This window comes from Mobula birostris, chromosome 19 (assembly GCF_030028105.1).
Source record: "Mobula birostris isolate sMobBir1 chromosome 19, sMobBir1.hap1, whole genome shotgun sequence".
NCBI lineage: Eukaryota > Metazoa > Chordata > Chondrichthyes > Myliobatiformes > Myliobatidae > Mobula > Mobula birostris.
In genome coordinates, this window is record NC_092388.1 from 1030094 (window position 1) to 1055200 (window position 25107).

At 42.1% G+C, this 25107-nt stretch overlaps 1 protein-coding gene across 1 annotated transcript in view; it reads right to left on the reverse strand.

Annotated features, from left to right (window-relative positions):
• The window catches only part of igf2bp3 (insulin-like growth factor 2 mRNA binding protein 3), a 182394-nt gene that overhangs the window by 56276 nt on the left and 101011 nt on the right, over positions 1 to 25107 (reverse strand). The window contains exons 4-9 of the mRNA XM_072283096.1: positions 24867 to 24918; positions 22109 to 22172; positions 14996 to 15286; positions 12186 to 12320; positions 6843 to 6965; positions 6619 to 6754 (exon numbers count right to left, since the gene is read on the reverse strand). Coding sequence (XP_072139197.1) covers positions 6619 to 6754; positions 6843 to 6965; positions 12186 to 12320; positions 14996 to 15286; positions 22109 to 22172; positions 24867 to 24918 — 801 coding nt within the window. The remainder of the gene's footprint in view (positions 1 to 6618; positions 6755 to 6842; positions 6966 to 12185; positions 12321 to 14995; positions 15287 to 22108; positions 22173 to 24866; positions 24919 to 25107) is intronic.

Genomic DNA, 25107 nt, shown 5'->3' on the forward strand with positions numbered 1-25107 from the left:
AATGATAACACCGAGAAATTTAAATTTCTGACCCTCTCTACCTCTGATCCCCCAATGCAGACTGGCTCCTGGATTTCTGGTTTCTTCCTCCTCGGTCTTCCTGACGATGCATGAGAGGTGGTTGTTGTCACTCAACCAGATTTCCAATCTCTTTCCTATATGCTGGTTTCTTCACCACCTTTGCTTCGGCCAACAATGCTGTCATTAATAAACTTAAATATGGCATTAGAGCTGTGTTTTGCCACACAGTCATTATGTATAAACCGAGTAGAGAGGGGTGCTAAGCACACAGCTTTGTGGTGCACCTGTGTTGATGGATTGTGGAGGAGATGTTTTTGCCACCCAAGATGACTGGGGTCAGCAAGTCAGGAAACTTATGATCCAACTGCGCAAGATGGTATTGAGGCCAAGGTCTTGAAGCTTATTGATTAGCTTTGTAGGGGTGACAGTTTTGAATGCTGAGCTGTCATCGATAAAGAGCATCTTGATTATGCATCTTTCCTGTCCAGATTCCCCAGGGTTGAGTGAAGAGCCAGTGAAATATCATTTGTTGTGAACCTGTTGTGATGGTAGGCACATTGGAGTGGATCCAAGTTACTTCCCAGACAGGAATTGTTATACTTAATCACCAACCACTCAAAGCACTTCATCGAAGTGGGTCTAGGTGTTACTGGGCAAAAGTCATCGAGGCAGGTTATCAATAAGTGCAAGATATCCAAGAGTGATTTATTTTAATGTGGGTAGATGTTGCATACCAGTCACCATATCAGATAGACAGCGTCTGGTCAGAATCAAACAGTAAGGCAAACCCCTTTGAGCCCAAATGTCAACTTTCAAATACTTACCATTGTCCAGCAATCGCCAAATAGCCTCCCATGCCTTCGCCTGATGGTACATGCCCCAGGTTATTCTAGCTGGAGGTCTGATTAGTGGTGTTCTGCAGAGATCTGTACTGAGACCTCTGCTGTTTGTCCTGTACAAACGATTGTTTGTACATAAATGACTTGGATCAAAATGTAGAGGAGTAGGTTAGAATGTTTGCAGATGATACAAAGGTAGGCGGTGCTGTGGATAACATAGAAGACTGGCAAAGAACACAGCGAGATATAGATCAGTGGCAGATAATGGCAGAAAAAAGGCAGATGGAATTTAAGTCTGCCAAATGCAAAGTGTTGCACCTTGGAATCAAATGCAAATAAACAGCAGAGTGTTAAATGACAAGACCCTTAGTGTTGATGGGCAGAGTGATTTTGAGGTTGATTTGAGTGCTGCGCAGATGCAGTTGAAGCACTCCCGTGCAGGTCCGGCGAAGAGCTTTTATATAAAAAAAAAAAAAAAAAAGGCAGTCTCCATAAAAGAGGGGTAATATCTAGAAGAGCAATCATCGTGGGAGTGGTCTGACTCAGAGTGGGAAGGCTTTGGCTCAACAGGGCATCAGCAAGAACAAGTGAGGGCAAATTCATTCCTCATTTCTTAATTCTCTCAAGAGTTAAATACGGGGTATGTCTACGGAGCCAGTGTTCTGCTCTGGGTGTCAGATGTGGGAGTTCCTGGAGACTACCAGACTCCCCGAAGGCCACATCTGTACCAGGTACATTGAGGTACAGCTCAATGAACTTCAACTTGTTAGGGAAAGTGAAGAGGTGATAGACAGGAACTGCAGGGAGGTAGTCACCCCAAGTCTACGGTTGACAGATAAATGAATGACAGTCAGGAGAGGGAAGGAAGAACATCAGATAGTGGAGAGCTCCCCTGTAGCCAACCCCCTCAACAATAAGTACTCCATTTTGAGTACTGTTGGGGGGGGGGGGGATCTACCGGGGGAAGCAACAGTGGCTGTGCCTCTGGCACAAAATCCAGCTGGGTGGCTCAGAAGGTAGGGAACTGAAGTGGATGGCAGCAGTAATCTATAGTTAGGAGGACATATAGACAATTCTCTGGACACGATAAAGAAACACGGATGGTAGTTTGCCTTCCAAGTACCAAGGTCTGAACATGTCCACAATATCCTGAAAAGGGAAGGTAAGCAGCTAGAAGTCATGGTACATATTGGTACCAATGACAATAGGTGGAAAAAGGGAGGAGGACCTGAAAACAGACTACAAGGAGTTAAGGAGGAAGCTGACAGGCAGGACCTCAAAGTTAGTAATTTTGGGATGGCTGCCGGTGCCATGCAAAATGAGAATAGGTATAGAATGATGTGGCAGATAAATGCGTGACTGAAGAATTAGAGCAGGGGACAGGGATTCAGATTTCTGTATAATTATAACCTCTTCTGGGGCAGGTGGAACCCGCACAAAGGGGACAGGTTGCACTTGAACCCGAAGGGGACCAATATTCTTGCAGGGAAGTTTACTGGAGCTGTTGGGAGAGGTTTAAACTAATATGGCAGGGGGATGGGAACCAGTATGATAGAGCTGAGGATGAGCCAGCAGGTTTATAAGTACATGGTGGATGAAATATAAATATAAGAAAGGACAAGCCAATGGTTGGGTACAAATGCAGACAGAGCAAAGAGTTAAATTGTACCACAGAGGCAAAGAATATAGGACTGAAGGTGCTGTATTTAAATGCATGTAGCATTCAGAATAAGGTGGACGAACTCATGATGCAATTAGAGATTGGTCGGTATGACAATGTGGCCATCACTGAGTCGTGGCTGAAAGGCGGCCGAAATTGGGAGCTTAACATCAAAGAATTTACTTTGTATCGAAAGGACAGGTGGGAAGACTAGGCAGTGGTGTGGCTCTATTGGTAAGAGATGGAATTACATCTTTAGAAAGAGGTGACATACGGTGGAACCTTTGTGAGTGGAGTGAGTTTTAAAAAACATTATGAGAATCATATATAGGCCTCCAAGATGCGGGGTGGAGATTGCAAAGGCAGCTGGAAAAGGGTGATATCACAATTGTAATGGGGGTCTTCAATATGGAAGAAGATTGAGAAAATCAGGTGGGCAACCAATTTCCCCGGGGATCAATAAAGTATGACTATGACTATGTGTCAGATCACAAGAGAAGGAATTTGTTCAATGCCTAGGATGCCTTTTTAGAGCAGCTTGTGCTTGAGCCTACTTGGGGAAAGGCTATCTTTTTAGATCTTGTTAGGGAACTTAAAGGATTTCTTTGGAGGCAGTGATCATATGATTGAATTCATACTGCAATTTGAGAGGGAGAAGCATAACTCACATGTATCAGAATCGCAATGGAATAAAGCGAGTTACAGAGGCATGAGAGAGGAGCTTGCCCAGGTGGATTGGAGGAGAGTACTGGTGGGGATGATGTAGAACAGAGATGGCTGAAGTTTCTGGAAATATTTCACAAGGCACAGGATAGATATGCCCCACAGAAGTAGTAGTTCTCAAATGGCAGGAGTAGGCAACCATGGCTGACAAGGGAAGTTAAGGACTGCATAAAAGCCAAGTAAAGGGCATACAAGGTAGCAAAAGTGAGTGGGACGTTGGATGATTGGGAAGCTTTTAAAGTCCAACGAAAGGCAACTAAAATAGCTATAAGAAGGGAAAAGATGAAATATGAGAGCAAACTAACCAATAATATAAAGCAGGACACTAAAAGTTTTTCAGCTATGTAAAGAGTAAAGGGAGGTTGATATTGGACCACTGGAAAATGATGCTGGTGAGGTAGTAATGGGGGTCAAGGAAAAGGCAGATGAACTTTAATAGGTACTTTGTATCTGTCTTCACTGTGGAAGACAGTAGCAGAGTGCCAGAGGTTCGTGAGTGTCAGGGAGCAGGAGTGAATGCCATTGCCATTACAAAGGAAAACTGCTAGGTGAAATGAAAGGTCTTAAGGTGGATAAGTCACCTGGACCAGATAGACTACATTCCAGGGTCCTGAGAGAGGTTGCTGAAGAGATAACAGATGCATTGGCTATGATATTTTAAGAATCACTTGATTCTGGTATGGTCCTGGAGGACTGGAAGATTGTAAATGTTACTTCACTCTTTAAGAAGGGTGGAATACAAGAGAGGAAACCTAACGTCAGTGGTTGGGAAAGTGTTGGAGCCTATTATTAAGGATGAGTTTTCAGGGCACTTGCAGACTAATGATGTCAAAATCAGCTGTTTCTGTAAAGTGAAATTTCACCTGATAGATCTGTTAGAGTTCTTTGAGGAATTAACAAGTAGGGTGGACAAAGGAGAGACAGTGGATGTCACTTACTTGGATTTTCAGAAGGCATTTGAAGGCACGTGAGGCTGCTTAACAAGATTAAATCCTATAGTATTACAGGAAGATACAGGCAAGGGTAGAGGAACGGCTGACAGGCAGGAGGCAGTGACTGGGATTCAATGGGACCTTTTCCATTTGGCTGCCGGTGACTAGTGGTGTTCCTCTGGGGTCAGTATTGGGACTGTTACTTTTCACATTGTTTATCAATGATTTGGATAATGGAATTGATGGCTTTGCGGCAAAGATGCAGATGATACAAGAGATGGGTGGAGGGGTAGGAAGTGCTGAGGAAGCAATGAAATTGCCGCATGACTTAGACAAATTGGAAGAAGGGGCAAAAAAGTAGCAGATGGAACAGTGTTGGGAAATGTATGATAAGGCATTTTAGTAAAAGGAACAATAGTGCAGACTATTATCTAAATAGGGAGAAAATTCAAACACAAGAGGTGCAAAGGGACTTGCGAGTCCTTGTGTAACTCCCAGAAGGTTAACTCACAGGTTGAGTCTGTGGTAAAAAGGCAAATGCAATGTTGGAATTTATTTCAAGGGGAATAGAATATAAAAGGAAGGAGATGATGCTGAGCCTTTACAAGACACTAGTCAGGTTGCACTTGGAGTATTGTCAACGGTTTTGGGCCTCGTATCTCAGAAAGGATGTGCTGACATTGGAGGGAGTCTAGAGGAGGTTCGTGAGGACAGTTCTGGGAATGAAGGGGTTAACATATGGGGATCGTTTGGCAGCTTTGGGCCTGTACTCACTGGAATTTAGAAGAATGTGGAGAGATCTCATTGAAAACTACTGAATGTTGAAAGGACTAGATAGGGTGGATGTGGAGAGGATATTTCCTCTTGTGCGGGTATCCAGAACTAGAGGGCACAGCCTTATAATCAAGGTTCTGCTTTTAAAATGGAGGCAAGGAGGATTTTTTTTTAGCCAGAGAGTGGTGAATCTATGCTATGCTCTGTCACAGAGAGCAGCAGAGGCCAAATCCGTGGGTATATTTAAGTCGATGGATTCCAGATCAGTCAGGATGTCAAGCGATATGGTGAAAAGACAGGTGTATAGGGTTGAGTGGGATCTGGGATCAACCATGATGGAAAGGTGGAGCACACTTGATGGGTTGAATGGTCCGATTCTGCTCCAATGACATGGTATAATTTCCCAGCTCCATGAAAGTGGCTGCACAGGTTGATAGGGTGGTTAAGGCAGCATATAGCGTGCTTGCCTTTATCAGTCAAAGCATGGAGCTCCAGAGTCAGGAAATTACGTTGCAGCTTCTCAAACTCTGCATCTGGAGTATTGCATACAGTTCTGGTCACTCTATGATAAGCTGTGGAGACCGTGGCGAGGGACAGGGGAGTTTCACCAGGATGCTTACGAGCAGGAGCCGTGGAGAGGGACAGGGGAGTTTTTCACCAGGGCAGGATGCTTACAAGCAGGAGCCGTGGAGAGGGACAGGGGAGTTTTTCCACCAGGGCAGGATGCTTACGAGCAGGAGCCGTGGAGGGGGACAGGGGAGTTTCACCAGGGCAGGATGCTTACGAGCAGGAGCCGTGGAGGGGGACAGGGGAGTTTCACCAGGGCAGGATGCTTACGAGCAGGAGCCGTGGAGAGGGACAGGGGAGTTTCACCAGGGCAGGATGCTTACGAGCAGGAGCCGTGGAGGGGGACAGGGGAGTTTCACCAGGGCAGGATGCTTACGAGCAGGAGCCGTGGAGAGGGACAGGGGAGTTTCACCAGGATGCTTACGTGCAGGAACTGTAAGAAAAGCTTGGATAAACTTGCGTTCTTTACTCTGGAGAGTGGAGGCTGAGAGGAGACCTGACAGAGGTTGATACAATACTAGAGGCAAAGGTAACAGTAGATGGTATCTTTTTACCCGGGGTTGAAATGTTTAAAACCGGGAGGCTTGTTCAAAGGAGACGTGCAGGACTAGTACACTGCACAGAGAGCGGCGGCTGCCCACAATTTTCTGCTTGCGTGGTGGTGGAGGCGAATACAATAAAGGCATTCAAGTGCCCCTCAAGAGAGGGAGATGAATGTGTAGGAAATGGAAGGCTATGGACATTGTGTAGGGAGAAGGGGTTAATTTGGGGCATTTAATTATTAATGTAATTAGTTTGGCCACAGGGACTGTTCCTGTTCTATATTTTATAAGCCACTCTGACACTTCTTAAATTTTGCAAATATAAAAAAGGGGGAAAAAAATTACACAAATTTCAATGACAAATCTAACATTGATTATTTAAAATTACTAGTCTTTAAACCACGTAAGTCTGCAAAAATTATCCAGAGACAGCTTGTGGAAAAAACTACAGATAGGAATTACTGAATGATCCCAAATGACAATAGACTGAATTCTTATTGTCATGTCCCCTGAGATTCAGTGAAAAATCTGTGTTTACCAACCACTGGCTGGTTACTTACATTCATGGCAGTCATATCATTTTCATACGATTCCCTAATTTTTTTCATAATTTCTTCTTCAGCTCTGGAACATGCTTCAATGCTGCTTTTTATTGTGATGGTCCTCTCTGGGTTGTACAGTGTCAAGTCCTGTAAACTGCAGAACCAACAGTGTAAAAATTCCTGTGCTGTGAAGAGGAAAGTTATAGGATCAAAATCTGAAATGTAGTTTTTCCAAAACTTACGGGGAAATGGTGATTTTAGTGTCCGTATCTTGCTCAATTTTTTTTAGGTTTCTTCCTTCTTTTCCAATGAGTCGTCCAACGAAGTTGTTGTGTGCTAAGATTTTTAAAGGGATTTCTTCTGTGCTGAAATGGTGTAAAAGTCTGATTTATTCCCAAGTAATTTTTGAGTGGTGGGGTAGAGATCGTCACATCATATGACATGGCATATAACGAACAAATTTCTGAGTATTCTGGTTAGTTCAGCTTAAACAAAAGGGATCCAGACAGTCCTTTGGCTCACTCAGCTGTCAGGACAATACGAGAATAAATCGGTCCTCAAAAACCGTTAAGATGATACGGAGCTTCTATTTCCCTAATTCTTAAAAAAGATAAGGATCCTACTGAATGTGCATCTTATAGGCCTATATCTTTGTTGAATGTGGATTCTAAGATTTTTTCTAAAATATTGGTAATGAGATTGGAGAATGTATTGCCTCAAATTATTTCTGCTGATCGGACTGGATTTATTAAAAATCGTTACTTTTTCTTTAATATTAGGAGATTAATGAATATTGTTTATACTCCTTCACCCAGAACTCCAGAATGTGTCATTTCATTGGACGCTGAGAAAGCCTTTGACAGAGTCGAATGAATATATTTGTTTAATATGCTTGAGAAATTTAATTTTAGTCCGATATTTATATCTTGAATTAATTTGATATATCTTACTCCTTTGGCTTCGGTATTTGCTAATAATCAAAGATCTCCCCTCTTTCATTTATTCCGTGGTACTAGGCAGGGATGCTCTCTTAGTCCACTACTATTCGACATTGCCTTGGAACTGCTAGCTACTGCTATTCGTGACTCCCCTAACATATTTGGCATTACCCATGAAAATGAGACACTTAAATTATCACTATATGCAGATGATTTATATTATATATTTCTAACCCGGGGAAATCTATGCCGGCAGTATTAACTTTGTTTGCTCAGTTTAGTAGTTTTTCCGGTTATAAATTGAATTTAGGCAAGAGTGAACTCTTTCTATTAAATATGCAGGTTCCCATTTATAGATGTTCTCCATTCAGAGTGATTACTGACTATTTTACTTATTTGGGAGTTAAAGAGACACAAGGATTTATTCAAGTTCAATCTTTTACCATTAATTAGTCAGGTTAAACAACTGATTACTAAGTGGTCCCCATTGTCTCTATCACTGATTGGCCGAATTAATGCTATTAAAATGATTATTTTACCTAAATTTTTTTATTTCAAGCGATACCAATTTTTATTCCTAAATCTTTTTTTGATACTATCGATTCTAAAATTTCCTCTTATATATGGCAGAACAAAAATCCCAGGTTAAGTAAAAAAAATATTTACAGAATTCCAAGAAAGATGGTGGTTTAGCACTGCCTAATCTAAGATTTTATTATTGGGCAATTAATATTCGTTATTTAATATTTTGGACAAGATTGTAATATAATTCCAAGTCCACATTGGGTAAACCTTGAAGGCTACTCTGTACAAGGGTTCTCTTTGGCTTCCGTTTTAGGAACTTCACTCCCTTTTGTATTATCTAAATTGAACAAATAGTTAATCCAATAATTAAACATACATTATGAATTTGGTTTCAAGTTCGTAAATTTTTTGGTTTGAACAAATTTATATTATCAAGCCCTATTATATCTAATTTTTTTTTTTCAACCCTCGATTATGGATCAAGCCTTTTTGATATGGAAAACGAAAGGTATAACATGTTTCTGTGACTTATTTTTGGATAACTGTTTCATGTCTTTTGAACAGTTATCCAATAAATTTGCCCAGATCCCCTTTTCTTCCCCCAGACATTTACAAATAAGAAACTTTTTAAATACTACGCTGCCTACCTTCCCGATCTCATACCCTACTGATATCATCGATAAAATTTTAGGTTTAAATCCCTTTCAGAAGGGATTAATAGCATCTATTTATGATATAATTATGAAATTACAGCCAGGTATATCTGATAAGATTAAAAATGAATGGGAAAGGGAACTTCAACTTTGCCTACCTATAGAGAAATGGGATAAAATTTTTCAATTAGTTAGTTCTTCCTCTATATGTGCTAAACATACGCTAATACAATTTAAAGTAGTGCATAGGGCCCATATGTCTAAAGATAAATTAGCCCGTTTTTATTCCCATATAAACCCTATTTGTGACAGATGTCACTCTGAGGTGGCTTCTTTAACTCATATGTTTTGGTCCTGTCCTCTTTTGGAAAAATTCTGGAAAGATATTTTTGATATTATCTCAACAGTTCTGCGTTTTGATTTACAACCCCATCCTATTACGGCAATTTTTGGATTGCCAATGGTAGAACATAGATCTTTACCCTCTTCAGCCTGTCGGATGATCGCATTTGTTACTTTAATGGCCAGAAGATCCATTTTATTGAACTGCAAGGAGACCAATCCTGCTACTATATCTCAATGGTTTTCCCAAACTATATTATGTATAAATTCAGAAAAAATCAGAAGTGACATTTTTGATCCTTCGGTTAAACTTGGAGACTTGGAAACCATTTATTCAACATTTTCATATGATGTAATCTGACCTTTCCAAATCCTTCTTATTAACTTAAAATATATGAATAGAGGAGCGGAGTTGACCACATTATTGAACATGTTTGATTTAAGATAATGGTCTAGCCTTGTTTTGTTCCGTTTGTTTTCTTTTTTTGGGTTTAGTATTTAGTTTTTTTTGTTTTTTTTGGGGGGGGTTCTTTTTCTCTATGATTAATTATATTAAGAGTTTGGAAATCTATTATACTTGTATTATCTGAAATCTTTTTTGTACATGTTTATCAACAATAAGATTATTCCAATCTCTATCAATATTGTTATTGTTTATAATTTTGGAAAATTAATAAAGATTTAAAAATATAGATAAGGAGCTGAATTAGGCCATTCAACCCGTCAAGTCCACTCTGCCATTTCATCGTTGCTGATCTCGAATCCCATTCAACCCCTTATATAAGTGAGCCCTCAACATATCCCTTGATGCTCTGACCAATCAGTAATCTATCAACCTGCTTTAAATTTACTCACTGACTTGGCCTCCACCGCTTTCTGTGGCACAGTATCCCATAGATTCAACACTCTTTGGCTAAAAAATATTCCTGGTTACTTTTGTCCTAAAAGGTTGAACCTCAATTTTGAGGCTATGCCCTTGACTTCTGGATACCCCCACTAGGGGGAACATCTTCTCCACTTCCACCTTATCTAGTCCTTTCAACATTGGTCGATTTCAATGAGATCCCCACAATTATTCTAAATTCCAGTGAGTACAGGCCCAAAGCTGCCATATGCTCCTCATATGTTAACCCCTTCATTCCCAGAATCATCCTTGTGAACCTCTTCTGGACTCTGTGATAAAAATACATCCTCTCTGAGATAAGGGGCCCCAAACTGTTGACAATTCTCCAAGTGCGACCTGACTAGTGCCTTATAAGGCTCAGCATGATCTCGTTTTTATATTCTATTCCTCCTGAAATAAATGCCAACACTACATTTGCCTTTTTTTTTTTTAAATCACAGACTCAAGCTGTGAATTAAACTTCTGGGGGTCTTACACAAGGACTCCGAAGTCCCTTTGCATCTCTGATGTTTGGAATTTTCTCCCCATTTAGATAATAGTCTGCACTACTGTTCCTTTTACCAAAATGTATTATCATACATTTTCAAACACTGTACTCAATCTGCCACTTCTTTTGCCCATTCTTCCAATTAGTCCAAGTCCTGCTGTAACTGCATTGCTTCCTCAACACTGCTACCCCTTCACCTATCTTTGTATCATCCACAAACTTTGCCACAATGCCATCAATTCCACGATCTAAATCAATGTGAAAAGTAGCAGTCCCAATACTGACTTCTGAGGAACACCACTAGTTACTGGCAGCCAACCAGTAAAGGCCCCCTTTATCCCCACTCGCTGCCTCCTGCCTGTCAGCAATTCCTATATCCTTGCCTGTATATTTCCTGCAATACCCCAGGATTTTATCTTGTTAAGCAGCCTAACAGATTTGTCAGGCGAGATTTTCCTTCACAGAAACCATGCTGACTTTGACTTATTTTATCATTAGTCACCAAGTACCCCGAAACCTCATCCTTAATAATGGACTCCAACACTTTCCTAACCACTGAGGTTAGGGCAACTGGCCTATAATTTCCTCTCTTTTGTCTTCTTCCTTTTTAAAAAGTGAAGTGGTATTTGTAATTTTGCAGGCTTCCGGGACCATGACAGAATCAAGTGATTCTTGAAAGATCATTACCAATGCATCCATTATCTCTTCAACAATCTAAAACATTTGCTATCTATTATGGCTGCCTTTGTACCATCCTAAGCCAACTCAGTAAGCAGTACCACACACAAACAGATGGAGGGACACATCAGGTCTGGCAGCATCCATGGAGGGAAATGAACAGATGACATTTTAGGCCAAGATTTTTCATCAGGACTGATGACGATCTCCAGCATCTGCAGAATCTCTTGTGCCACAGGAAAGAGTGCACAGGGATCACCCTAACTGGGAGATTCTCCAGTCTGTGCTTAAGTTCACTAACACACAGAGCACTACAATTTGGCCTCAAGGTCAACAATTGCAGATGCACAAAAGTTTATTATTATTATTTTATTTATTTTTCCTCTGCTAGATTATGTATTGCATTGAACTCCTGCTGCTAAGTAAATAAATTTCACATCACAAGCCGGTGATAACAAACCTGATTGTCGATTGTCAAGTTGGAGGTAAAGTACTTCTGACTGAAGTAAGATCACATTGTAACCTACCGAACATTGAAAGGCCTAGACAGAGTGGACGTGCAGGGGAATCTTACACTGAGGGAGTCTTGGACACAGCCTCAGAATAGCAGGATGTCCTTTTAGAACAGAGATTAGAGAACTAATTTCTTAACCAGAGGGTGGTGAATTTGTGAAATTCATTGCCACAGGCGGCTGTTGAGGTCAAGTCATTAAATATATTTGAAGTGGAGGTTGATAGGTACTGGATTAGTCAGGGTGACAGAGGTTATGAGGAAAAGGCAGGAGAATGGGGTTGAGAAGAATAATAAATCAGCCACGATGGAATGGTGGAGCATTGGACTGAATGGCCTAATTTTACTCCTATATTTTACATGAATAGTATTAGTACTCTATGCTGTCCATGTACGAGTACTGAATTCAAACTACTTATTACACAAAGCTAATCCTTAATGGGTCATAATCCAGCAATTTAAAAACGAAAACCTGGCTATGGTGCAGGTGCAAACTAAACTGTTCACACAGGGATGGAACTACAAAAGATTTACTTCATACACATACAATTTGGTATCCTGAGCTTCTTTCTGCATGATTTCCATGATCATCTTGCAAGCAGCAGAACACCCCTCGGGTGTTGAGTGAATACTTATCGGTTTCTCAGCAGCACCTGCGTTGTCTTTGCGATGGATATCAATCCTACAAACAGAAACACAGCATTCATGTATCAGCAGAGTCTAGCTACACCTACAGGATAGAAACAAATCCAATTCTGGACACAGTGAAAGACATTAAATCAAAAATTTAGTACTGTACTCTCCCCTATTACTCCAACCTTTCTATCCTTTCTGCCGGAAGATGTTCACAGCTACCCCAGCCTGAGCAACAGCTCTTCATTGTTTACTCACCGTAATAGTTTATCTGCCCAATAACCCAAACCTATCCCTTTGGGCCTGGAGTCGTCAATGAGTTCAGCACAAGCCTATAAACAGTAGAATTGACATCATCTCCACACTCTGACTCTTTCTAGTTCACAACATTTCAGCATAGAAAATCAGCACTACTGTTTGACAGAGAGATGCCCAAGGTGTTTTGATTCAAAATAATTTTAACTGTTCAACAAAACATTACAACAAGCTTCAAATGGCCACAGAGAGAAGTTATTTGTGACCGCAATTTGCACACCACAAAATAGAATTTCCAAGACAAATATCCTAGGTTTCAAATAGTGTAAAATACAAAAAAAAAAATGTAGCCATGGGATTTTGTGATTGTTAATTGAAAGGCAAGCCAGCTGCCATCTAAAACTAGGCCAGATGGAAAGGTAAAGGAAAATCCACAGTATATGGATTTGAGCAAATGAAAAATTCCCAGCTACAGCTAACATCTGTTTACCCCATCAAGTATGAACAGATCTGGAAAGTAAACCAGCCCATCTCACCCACCACAATAAAATGGAGGCTCTTGCTTAGTCAAGATGAATTCACAAATCCACCCAGCCAGAGGCCACCTCCCCGGCCAAAATCACTCCTCCCTCCCTCCCCAATCCCTGGCCAAACTAAATGGGCATGGATCTTTCCTTTCTGCTTCTGCCTCTCTGCTGAGGCACTGAAATACCGACCCTCTCAACAAGAGTGTAGGCAAGTAACTGAAATACAGATAAAAGCAATATGCCAAGTACCAAATTCGTAAAGATGCAACAGGAAAGACCAACGAACACACCAAGGAGAAAAACACAGACAGAAAAGCACATCTCAATCAAAACCATAAACCATCACATCAAGCCATGGCTATTGTCACATTTACATTCAAATCAGAATTAATCCAAGCTAATTTATCAGTGATAGTGACATCTGCACATAAAGTTTGTACAATAACTTAAGTCTTTTCCACTAATGCTACTGATCACCAATCTTAGTCTAGCATCCCACAAGATAATTGAAGGAATACTGTAGCTGGGTGTGATGTCTTTCTGTGGAAGTCACATGGAAGCCAGTGAGCTCACAGGAGTGAACAGAAACATCCAGATGAATAGAATTAATGCAGGCAAGTGGGATGGGATTAGACAAGACATGATAGTGGCATCAATGCAGAGGGTCAAAGTATCTGCTTCTGTGTGGTACAACCCCAGGACTCAAACCTGCTCAGAGTGGTGAGAAAGTGAACCTCCTGGACTGCCTTACCAAGAGCACTGGTCTTAATGTAGTCAATATTATTCCACACCAAAGTTTGCAATCTGTGCTTAAGAATAAAAAGTACCATCACTCAGTTCAAATAGTTTGATAGTATAAATATTGTATTTGTACTAGACAGCCAGGTTTATTTGCAATGGCCAATTCAAGTATTCTGAACACAAAGGTTCAAAGTATGAATATGTGTATCTTACAGAGTTGATGGGACTTGATGATTGTTACAATATTAGACGATTGTGATTCTGATGTAATTTGCAACATTCTGGGACCCGAAAGTACATGTCATTTTAATCTTTTAATTGACATTGAGCCCATCTCTAAATCTCAAGGTCATGAGAAAAGGAGCAACTGCACGAACACATTTTTTAATACATCATTTAGTTTTGGCCAAAGCTGCGCTTCTTGTGAATCACTACTCCACACGTCAGTCACCAGTGGTACTGCTGATACCTTAGAACTGGGGCTCCCAATCATTTGTTACCAATACCAATATGCAAGGGCTTCGTGGACCCCAGGTTGGGAACCCTTGCCTTCGAAGCTGTGTCCATAAGACAATGAAAAGAATCATCGAGATGTTGCGGGGGCAGTAAAAAAAATAAATAAAAATTTGTTCCTAACCCTAGTTCCAGGACAATTTCATCATGACAAGTATAACAGTTTGTTCCAGATCAAGCATTCCTGTATCACTGATATGTAGTTAATTAACTGGTTAAACTGTGATAGGATGTTTCCATATCTTTGCTTAGTTTTGTTACAACTCCAAATGCCAGAGTATTATTTTTTATAAAAATATTCTGTACTTCAACTAAATCAAATCAATTTTGATTATGCATTAACAGATTGCTTTTCCTCACAATATTTTGTTGTATTTGCATTCCCATCAAGATGACTTATCTAACCTGAGGTTCAACCTCAGCACCTGCTGCGTCAGTATCCCAAAAAGCATTTTCATCTTATCCACATAAAAGCCATTAAAAAAAATCTTGACATCCTTTTCAATCCCCACATATTTGAGTCAACATTTATATTCATCCAGTCTAGTTAGGATTTAAAGATCTTCTCATTTAGCACATTCTTCACCCCACCACCAAACCAAACTCAAAATGGATACAAAAAACCTACATCAACAAACAACAAAATGACGAGTTGCTACTTAACAATTGCCGCAAGTGGAATCCTTACTTTGACTGCGTTTGTTTTGTGATATTTCGGATCGTGGCTCCTTCCTTCCCAATAATGGCACCAACAAACTGGGTTGGAACTACAATTCGCAAAGGAACATCAGATTGTTGCTGTTTTGGCCTAGCCATCCCACTGGGAGACACTTGCCGGGGTGGACCTCGTTGTCCAAAACCACGCCGAGATTGCGAAGGCGCCTGCTGTGAACTTTGTTGGCCGGCCATCTCATCGGGGATGTAGGTTACTTTCAGCGAATGATCCTCCAGCACGTAGCCGTTAAGTTTTTCAATTGCCCTATTCAAAGTAGTTATTTATAGATGATTAAGTTGAAGCATTAGTTAAAATTAAGGTTTTAATGACAAAGAAAAATAGTAAAACACTGCAGATGCTCAAATTCCACAATAAATGCTGGTAGTACTCAGCTAACCACGTTACTCTGGAGACAGGTATAAGAGTGAACTTGATTTATTTACTTTCCACAGATGCTGCCTGCCCTATAGATTATTTCTAGCAATTCCCTGTTTTTGTTTAATAATAATGTCCCCTTGTTCAAAAAAGGTAGTAGGGATAGTCTGGGTAATTGTAGATCAGTGAGCCTTATGGCTGTGGTGGGAAAGCTGTTGGAAAGATTCTTAGAGATAGGATCTATGGGCATTTAAGGAATCATGGTCTGATCAGAGACAGTCAGCATGGCTTTGTGAAGGGCAGATCATGTCTAACAAGCCTGACAGAGTTCTTTGAGGTGGTGACCAGGCATATAGATGAGGGTAGTGCAGTGGATGTGATCTATATGGATTTTAGTAAGGCATTCGACAAGGCTCCACACAGTAGGCTTATTCAGAAAGTCAGAAGGCAGGGGATCCAGGGAAGTTTGGCCAGGTGGATTCAGAATTGGCTTGCCTGCAGAAGGCAGAGGGTGGTGGTGGAAGGAGTACATTCAGATTGGAGGATTGTGACTAGTGGTGTCCCACAAGGATCTGTTCTGGGACCTCTACTTTTTGTGATTTTTATTAACAACCTTGATGTGGGGGTAGAACAGTGGGTTGGCAAGTTTGCAGATGACACAAAGGTTGGTGGTGTTGTGGATAGTGTAGAGGATTGTCAAAGATTGCAGAGAGACATTGATAGGATGCAGAAGTGGGCTGAGAAGTGGCAGGAGGAGTTCAACCTGGAGAAATGTGAGGTGGTATACTTTGGAAGGACAAACTCCAAGGCCGAATACAAAGTAAATGGCAGGATACTTGGTAGTGTCGTGGAGCAGAGGGATCTGGGGGTGAATATCAACAGATCCCTGAAAGTTGCCTCACAGGTAGATAGGGTAGTTAAGAAAGCTTATGGAGTGTTAGCTTTCATAAGTCGAGGGATAGAGTTTAAGACTTGCAGGGAATGATGCAGCTCTATAAAACTCTGGTTAGGCCACACTTGGAGCACTGTGTCCAGTTCTGGTCGCCTCACTATAGGAAGGATGTGGAAGCATTGGAAAGGGTACAGAGGAGATTTACCAGGATGCTGCCTGGTTTAGAAAGTATGCATTATGATCAGAGATTAAGGGAGCTAGGGCTTTACTCTCTGGAGAGGAGGAGGATGAGAGGAGACATGATAGAGGTATACAAGATATTAAGAGGAATAGATAGAGTGGATAGCCAGCGCCTCTTCCCCAGGGCACCACTGCTCAATACAAGACGACATGGCTTTAAGGTAAGGGGTGGGAAATTCAAGGGGGATATTAGAGAAGGTTTTTTACTCAGAGTGGTTGGTGTGTGAAATGCACTGTCTGAGTCAGTGGTGGAGGCAGATACACTAGTGAAACTTAAGAGACTACTAGACAGGTATATGGAGGAATTTAAGGTGGGGGTTATATGGGAGGCAGGGTTTAAAGGTCGGCACAACATTGTGGGCCAAAGGGCCTGTACTGTGCTGTACTATTCTATGTTCTAATATAAAAACTCAAAAGGCAAACTCTGCAATTCTATATAAATTCTGGAAAACAAAATATTGTAAACATTACACATTCTGCAGATGCTAGAAATCTTGTGCAACACATAGTTGAGGAATTCGGCTCAAGTGTGTATCACAGAAATTATAAATTGATCACTGATTCAGAATGGTGTTAATTCATCAAAACCATATAACAAAAGGCACTAATGATCTTTAAATGTAGGAGGCATAGATAGAGTGGATCACCAGTGGCTTTCTCCCAGGCCTGCAATGGCTAATTCAAGAGGGCATAATTTTAAGGATGGCGGGGAAGTACAAGGGAATGTCAGAGGTAGTTCTTCTTTCTTTCTTTTACAGAGTGGTAAGAGCATGGAACTTACTGCCAAGAGAGATGGTAGAGGCAGATACATTAGGGATATTTAAGAGACTTAGATAGGCACATTGATGATGAACTAAATGAGTATTTTGCAATCTTCACTGTAGAAGACATTAGCAGTGTGCTAGATGTTGAAGGGTGTGAGGGAAGAGAAGTGGCTGCAGTTATTATTACAAGGGCAAAGGTGCTCAAAAAGCTGAGAGACGCAATGGTACATAACTCACCCGGACTAGATGAACTGCACCCTAGGGTTCTGAAAGAGGTAGCATTAGAGATTGTGGTTGCATTAGAAATAATCTTTCAAAAATCATTGGACTCTGGCTTGGTGCCAGAGGACTGGAAAATTGCAAATGTGACTTCACCCTTTAGGGAGGGAGGAAGGCAGCAGAAAGGAAACTATAGACCTGTTAGCCTGACCTCAGTGGTTGGGAAGATGTTAGAATCAACTGTTAAGGATGAGGTAATGGAGTACTTGGTGCCACAGGACAAGATAGGACAAAGTCAACATGGTTTCCTTAAGGGAGAACCTTGCCCGATGAACCTGTTGGAATCCTTTGAGGAGTTTACAAGTAGGATAGATAAAGGGGATGTTGTTGTTGTATATTTGGACTTTCAGAAGGACTTTGACAAAGTGCCACACATGGGGTTGCTTACCAAGTTCAGGGCCCATGGTATCACTGGAAAGTTACTGGCATGGTTAGAGCATCGGCAGATTGGTAGGATGCAGTGAGAGGGAATATAGGGATCTTTTTCTGGTTGGCTGCCAGTGACCAGTGGTATTCTACAGGGGTCGGTGTTGGGATCGCCCCTTTTTATGACGTACATCAATGATTTAGATGATGGAATAGATGGCTTTGTTGCCAAGTTTGCAGATAATACGAAGACTGGTGGAGGGGCAGGTAGTGTGGAGGAAACAGGTAAGCTGCAGAAGGACTTAGATTAGAAGAATGGGCAAGAAAGTGGCAAATGAAATACAATATGCACTTTGGTAGTAGAAATAAATGTGCAGAATATTTTCTAAATGGAGAGAAAATCCAAAAATCTGAGATGCAAAGGGACTTGGGATGCCTCGTGCAGAACACCCTAAAGGTTAACTTACAGGTTGAGTCAGTGGAGAAGAAGGCAAATGCAATGTTAGGCATTCATTTCAAGAGCAGAGAGATGATGCTGGGGCTTTATAAGGCACTAGTGAGGCCACACCTCGAGTATTCTGAACAGTTTTGGATTCCTTATCTAAGAACAGATGTGTTGGCATTGGAGAGGGTTCAGAGGAGTTTCATGTTTCAAGGTTCTGTGTCTGTACTCGCTGGGATTTCGTATGAGAGGGAATCTCATTGAAATGTCCAGTCTGATCAGATGCAGAAAGCATGCTTCCCGTGGTGGAGGAGTCTAAGACAAGAGGGCACAGCCTCAGGATAGAAGGCTGTCCATTTAAAACAGAGACGCTGAGAAATTTCTTTAGCCAGAAGGTGGTGTATTTGTGGAATCTGTTACCACAGGCCACTGTGGAGGCCAGGACATTGGGTGCATTTAAAGCAGAGCTTGTTTGGTTCTTGATTGGGTGTGGTATCAATAACAACAGGGAGAAGGCTGAGGAACGGGGTTATGGAGTGGAAAAAAGGATCGACCATGATTGAATGGCAGAGCAGACTATGGGCCAGATGGCCTAATTCTGCTCCTATGTCTTATGGTCTTAATGCTTTTCAGAAGACCCAGCACTATCTCCTCCTTAATCTCGCCATGTCTCAGCACATTAACAAACCCCACTGTCTTTACTATCCTCCAATTCCTTCTCCATGGTAAAAGCTGACAAAGTATTCACTTAGTACTGTTCTGTTCCACTCTGTTTTCACCATTCTCCAAATCCTTTTCCTCAGTAAATACTGACAAAGTACTTGTTTAGTACCTCAGCCCCTCTAAGAATGACATTATCCTTGAGTGGATCTACCCTCTCCTTGGTTAGCCTCTTTTTCTTAATGGCTTGGGATTTCATGGTCCCTTTTGGACTCCTTAATTGCTTGATTCAATACTTCCTGCTATCTTTATATTCCACAAGGCCATAGTCTGATTTTAACTTCCTAAACCATACATTTGCTTCCTTTTCCTTCCTGACTAAAATTGAGACTTCCTGGGTCATCCAAGGTTCCTGTTCCATTCTTGTTCATACTTCTGAGCAGATATGCTGATCCTGAACACTGATCAGCTGGTTTTAAAACAATGTCAGACATGGACGTGTCTAACAGCAGCTTCTTTCAGTTAATATCCCTCAGTTCCTGTCTTATCTTGTTGTAATCTGCCCTCCCCTTACTCAATTTAGTATTTTCCCACAAGACCCAATTCTATCCTTACTCATAACTATCTCAAAACATTCGTTGTGGTCACAAATCCAAAGATGCTCATCTACTACTAGCCAGCCCTTGCCACTCCAATTAAACCCACCCGAGCAACACTAGCAAATCCCCTGGTGAGGATATCAGTCTCCTCCAGTTCAGATGAAATAATCTTGTTTTTAAGAGGTCCCACATGCCCTCAGAAGAGAGCCCAATGTTCCATAAATCTGAAGTCCTTCCTCCTGCACCATCTTATTAGTCACATTTCTTTGACACAGAGTGGTAAGAGCATTGAACCCCATGGCAGGACCCCATCCCTGCTCCTGCCTCTGTCATCAGAGCCTACATGGACCACAACCTTCCCTTCTCAGAATGCCCTGTCCCAGTTGTGAGATGCCACTCACTCTAGCACCTAGAAGGCTACTGTAGATAAAATGGCAACCAGGAAACACGTGTTGCTGAAGGGAACAGCCACAGGGAATCCTGTGCTATCTGCCTACTCCCCTTCTTCTGGTTATGTCACCCATTTATCTACATCCTACATTCCTAAGGTGCGACTACCTCACTAAAACTCTCCTTAGCCTCCCATTTCATCCATCCGATTCTTGACCTGGTCTGCCGGGAGCTGCTCTTCCTACAGATGTGGGCAGAGCGCAACCTGAATGTTGGACTTAATTGCCGTAAGATCAGAGCATGAATGATAGTAACACAAGATCCTGGGGGAATTCGGCAGTCAGACAACTGCTGATTGGACAGTCTGCATTTCAGATGGAAGGGTCTTGACACAAAATGTCAATTATCAATTCCTTTAACAGGTGGGCACCTGATCCACTGAGTTCTCCGACATCTGTGTGTTGCTACAGACTCCAGCATCTGCAGACTTGTCTATAAAATTAAGTCTTTGCAAGTGAGACCACATCTGACACCCTGCAATGGATTTTAGTTGTCTTCTTTAAGAAAGGGTAAATTGCCTAGAAGACAAGGCGTAGAAAATTTACTAGACTGATTTCAGGTTTGATTAGAATTCCTTATAGGAAATATTGAGTACATTGAAGTACAAAGATCAATGTACATTTTATTATCAAAGTATATTTATATCACCATATACAACCCTGAGATTCATTTTCCTGTGGGCATACTCAGCAAATCTATAGAATAGTAACTATAACACAGTAACTATGTTCTGTACTACTAGACAGGTATATGGAGGAATTTAAGGTGGGGGGTTATATAGGAGGCAGGGTTTGAGGGTCGGCACAACATTGTGGGCCGAAAGGCCTGTAATGTGTTGTACTATTCTATGTTCATAACAGGATCAATGAAAGATCATGAGAATGTAGAAGACAACAAACTGTGCAAATGCAAATATAAATGAATATCAATAAATAACAAGAACATGAGATGTCGAGACCTTAAAAGTGAGATCACTGTTTGTGGAAACATTTCAATGATGGGGCAAGTGAAGGGGAGTGTAGTTATCCCCTTTTGTCCTGGAGTCGGATAGTTGAGTGGTAGTAATGATTCTTGAACCTGGTGGTGCGAGTCCTGAGGCTCTTGTACCTTCTTCCTGGCAGCAGTGAGAAGAGAGCATGGTCTCTCTTCTGCCCATTCTACTGTCTGGGGACCACAGACCTCTCAGTTAATGGTAGGGAGGTCCATGGCATTAAAAAGGTTGGGAAACCCTGATCTACAGCTTTTATCGTCAACTTGTAACATAACAGAGACAAAAAGCTGGAGGACTGCTGGAAATAACCTTATTCCTTGTATTATCCTTTATACTTTATTCCTTTTATCGACTCTACATTCGTTTCCATTGATGCTCCCAATGTGCTGAGTTACTCTGGATTTCCAGCATCTGCAGAAACTTGTGGATAACATAACACAGATATTGTCTCCAACAATGCACTTGGACCTACCTGATATGGCCATCTGTGCTTTATAGTAATTAGGGGGCTAGCACTTAGTTTAAGAGGCAGAAAGGAAAGCTAAGAAATAACATTTTTCTTGTACCTTCAGATGAAAGGTACTTATGTCGCAAATTATAACCATATATCAGCAAGTTCTACTATTGAAGAGGGGTGCAGGAGCCTGAAGATGCACCCTTTTTGACATTTAGGAACATGTCCTCAACATTTCAGGAACTGCTCCGTCCCCTCCACCATCAGATTTTTGAATGCACCATGAACACTACCCCAATTTTGGAGCAGTTTCTTTTTTTTTTTTTTTTTTTTTTTTTTTTTTTTAAATATATTCTTATTGTAATTTATAGTAATTTTTATCTATTGCACTATACTGCTACCATGAAACAACAAATTTCATAACTTACATCAGTGATAATAAACCTGATTCTGAAGTTCATAAAGCTCAAGTTTCCAAACACTGTTTCCATAATTGGAGGAATCAGAAATTCAGTTAAATATTCTTATGTCTACTGACACACTGAAGATTTCTGCAGTCCAATGGAATACTTACTGTCTAGCATGTTCCTTGGTAGAATATGTAACATTCACTACTGCTGTCTCTGTCTCTGTGTTTACTGCAGAAGGTAAAGTGCAAAGAATTACGATATTTTTAAAAACAGAATTAATGTATTTTAAAAACATTTAGGGACACCTTAATTTCATGAGGCAAAATTCACCCAGACTGTCAAGGATTAAGCTCGCCGTATATGTTATGTGTTACGTTGTGTGTTATTACATTCTGGGGGTGCTTTTTTTCTGATACACACACACACACACACACACACACAATGCCACTGTTTGTTTGCTGGGGGAATAAAATGTGTGGTTGAAGTAACTACACTCGTGGCAATTTTTGTCAATGCTCTGAACTGGTGGCCCCGATGCTCCTCTGGACTGCAAACGCAGTTGCTCTCAAGCTCCCTGAATTCTAGCAGGACCGTGATTTTTGATTCGCTCAGGCAGAGGCCTATTTCGCAGTGCAGGGAATCTCGCAAGACAACATGCAATATTACTACTTTGTTGCAGCGTTAGACAGCTCTAGGGTGACCAGGGTGATGAGTGTCCTACAGCACCCCTCGGAAGTCGGCACTCTTAAGCAACTCCTTCTAGAGACTTTTGGACTTTCGGAGTCTGAGCGTGCCCGTTGGCTGCTCTCAGTGCCTGGCTTAGGCAGTTCCAAGCCGTAGGGATTGATGGGCCACATGTTGCCCCTCCTTGGCAGACATCAGCCGTGTTTCATCTTCAGAGAGCTTTTCCTGTGAGAACTACCAGGCGTGCTGCAGTCAGCTCTGGCTGGCTCTCCCCTCAAAGACCTCCAGGCTCTAAGTAAGAGAGGTTGACAAGGTGTTTTCCATCACCAAGAGGGCCTGTGTGACCGTGCGGCTGGACGACTTAGCCACCTCACCGCCACCTAAACATGACAATTGCTGATGGTCTCCTACCCGGTTTCTACCACACAAGGTGTGGGTCAGTGCCACCCACCCTGTGGGTCCAAGGAGTTGAGAAACTGAACAGCTGGCACCCATTAGCTGCTATGGGCGCCAGTAGATCAGTCAGTTTCTCGTTCGTTACAGACTGTTTCCAGGCACCTCTTCCTCCGTGACACAGGCACCCAGACGAGTGCCCTGCTTGTGACTAAATTGGACGTATGAACAGGGGACTATAGACCGTCTCTCAAGGGTGCAAATGGCAGTGCCATCCAGACTTTTAGTAAGCGCAAGATGGTGCTGTGCTTCGGCGAGCAGAAGTTCCACTGGAATTCTGTGGTGGCGGTGGTGACTACACCCCTGCTGGGGTCCGACTTCCTCTGTGTCAACAGCCTTCTCACTGACGTCCAGAACCGGTGCCTCATCAACACAGAGACTTTCTATTCCCTCTCCACCACATGCAGTTCCACCAGCACTTCAAAGTTGTCCAGCTCCCTTTCCACCACGGACAACTTCCCCCGCCTCCTCACTGTGTTCCCGGACCTAACTGAACTCACCTTCTCCTCTGCTGCTAAACACGGGTGGAGCACCATACCCTTGTCACCGGCCTGCCCGTTCACACTTGCGCAAGGCACCTGGGCTTCGGCTGGCAGTCCAGCAGTCCATGGGCTTTCCGCGCACATCGCGTGGCTTCCCGCGCACATCGCGTGGCTTCCATGTGGCCATTACCACTGCCTGAACGATGCCACAACACCTGACCAATACCCCAATCCCACACATCCAGGATTTCTCTGCCCGCCTGGCAGGGAAAATTACTTTCTTGAATGTGGACCTTGTTCGCGGTTATCCCCAGGTCCCTGTCCATCCGAGTGACATTCCTAAAGCCACTGTTATTACACCGTTTGGTTTGTTTGAGCGCCTCATTGACAGTGTTCTCAGGGATTTGTCATTCCTGTTTGTTTACACAGATGACATTATGGTAGCCAGCTCTTCTATGGATGAACATCTCTTCCACTTGAGAACCCTTTTCGAACACCTTAGTCAGCATGGCCTTATCGTCAACCCGGTGAAGTGCCAGTTTGGACTGTCCATGGTAGATTTCCCCGGACACCACATCAATGCAGCAGGGGCATTTCCCCTGCTGGCTAAAGTTAAGGCAGTTAAGCGCTTCCCTCAGCCAGTCACCATTAAGGTCCTGTAGGAGTTTTTTGGTATAGTGAACTGTTTTGTCCCCAAAGCGGCTCAGCTCAAGTGCCCCCTCTACGAAGCCCTAAGGGCAAAGCAGTTGAGCATATCATGGACTGGATGAAAGAAAGGTCCAACGCATTCTCTGACATTAAGCAGGCATCGTCTAATGCAATGTTGCTGGTGCACCCCCTCCCAGACGTACCAATCACTCTCACCACAGAAACATCAGATTGCAGGGTCAGTGCGGTGCATGAACAGTTGTTCAATGGCGTTTGGCAACCTCTCACCGTTTTTAGCCACCAGCTTCGCCCCTACAAGCACAAGGACAGCACGGTCGACCGTGAGCTTCTCAGCTAGTACTTGGCAATGGGGCATTTTTGTCTTCTCCTACAGGGCTGTTCATTTACGGCTTTTGTGGGTCAAAAGCCCCTAACATTCGCCGTGGCTGAGGTCTCTGAACCTTGGTCTGCTTGATAGCAGTGCCATCTCTCTTTTATTTCAGAGTTAAGGACGGACACACACACACACACTCACTCACTCTATGCCATTGCCATGTGTTGGGTTTTTTGGGAATAAAGTGCATGTTAGAAGTAATTACACTCGTGTCAATTTTTGTCAACATTCCTACAAACAAAACACTTCTTAGCTACATACCTTGCTCACAACTCTCCACTGAACCGTACTGAGCTAATAAACCATCCAAGACCTAAAAGAAAATGAATGGTAAGTGAATATGCTCCAGAACATCTGCCTTCCATACAATTTGGAGTTACTGCAATCTTTAAAAACATTACTTGTATACATATGGCACATAAACTGTCAGAACATTTCAAACATCTGAGACTGAAATCATTGCTAGAATTTTCTTACCAAATGGGGAGTTTTCTACATGATT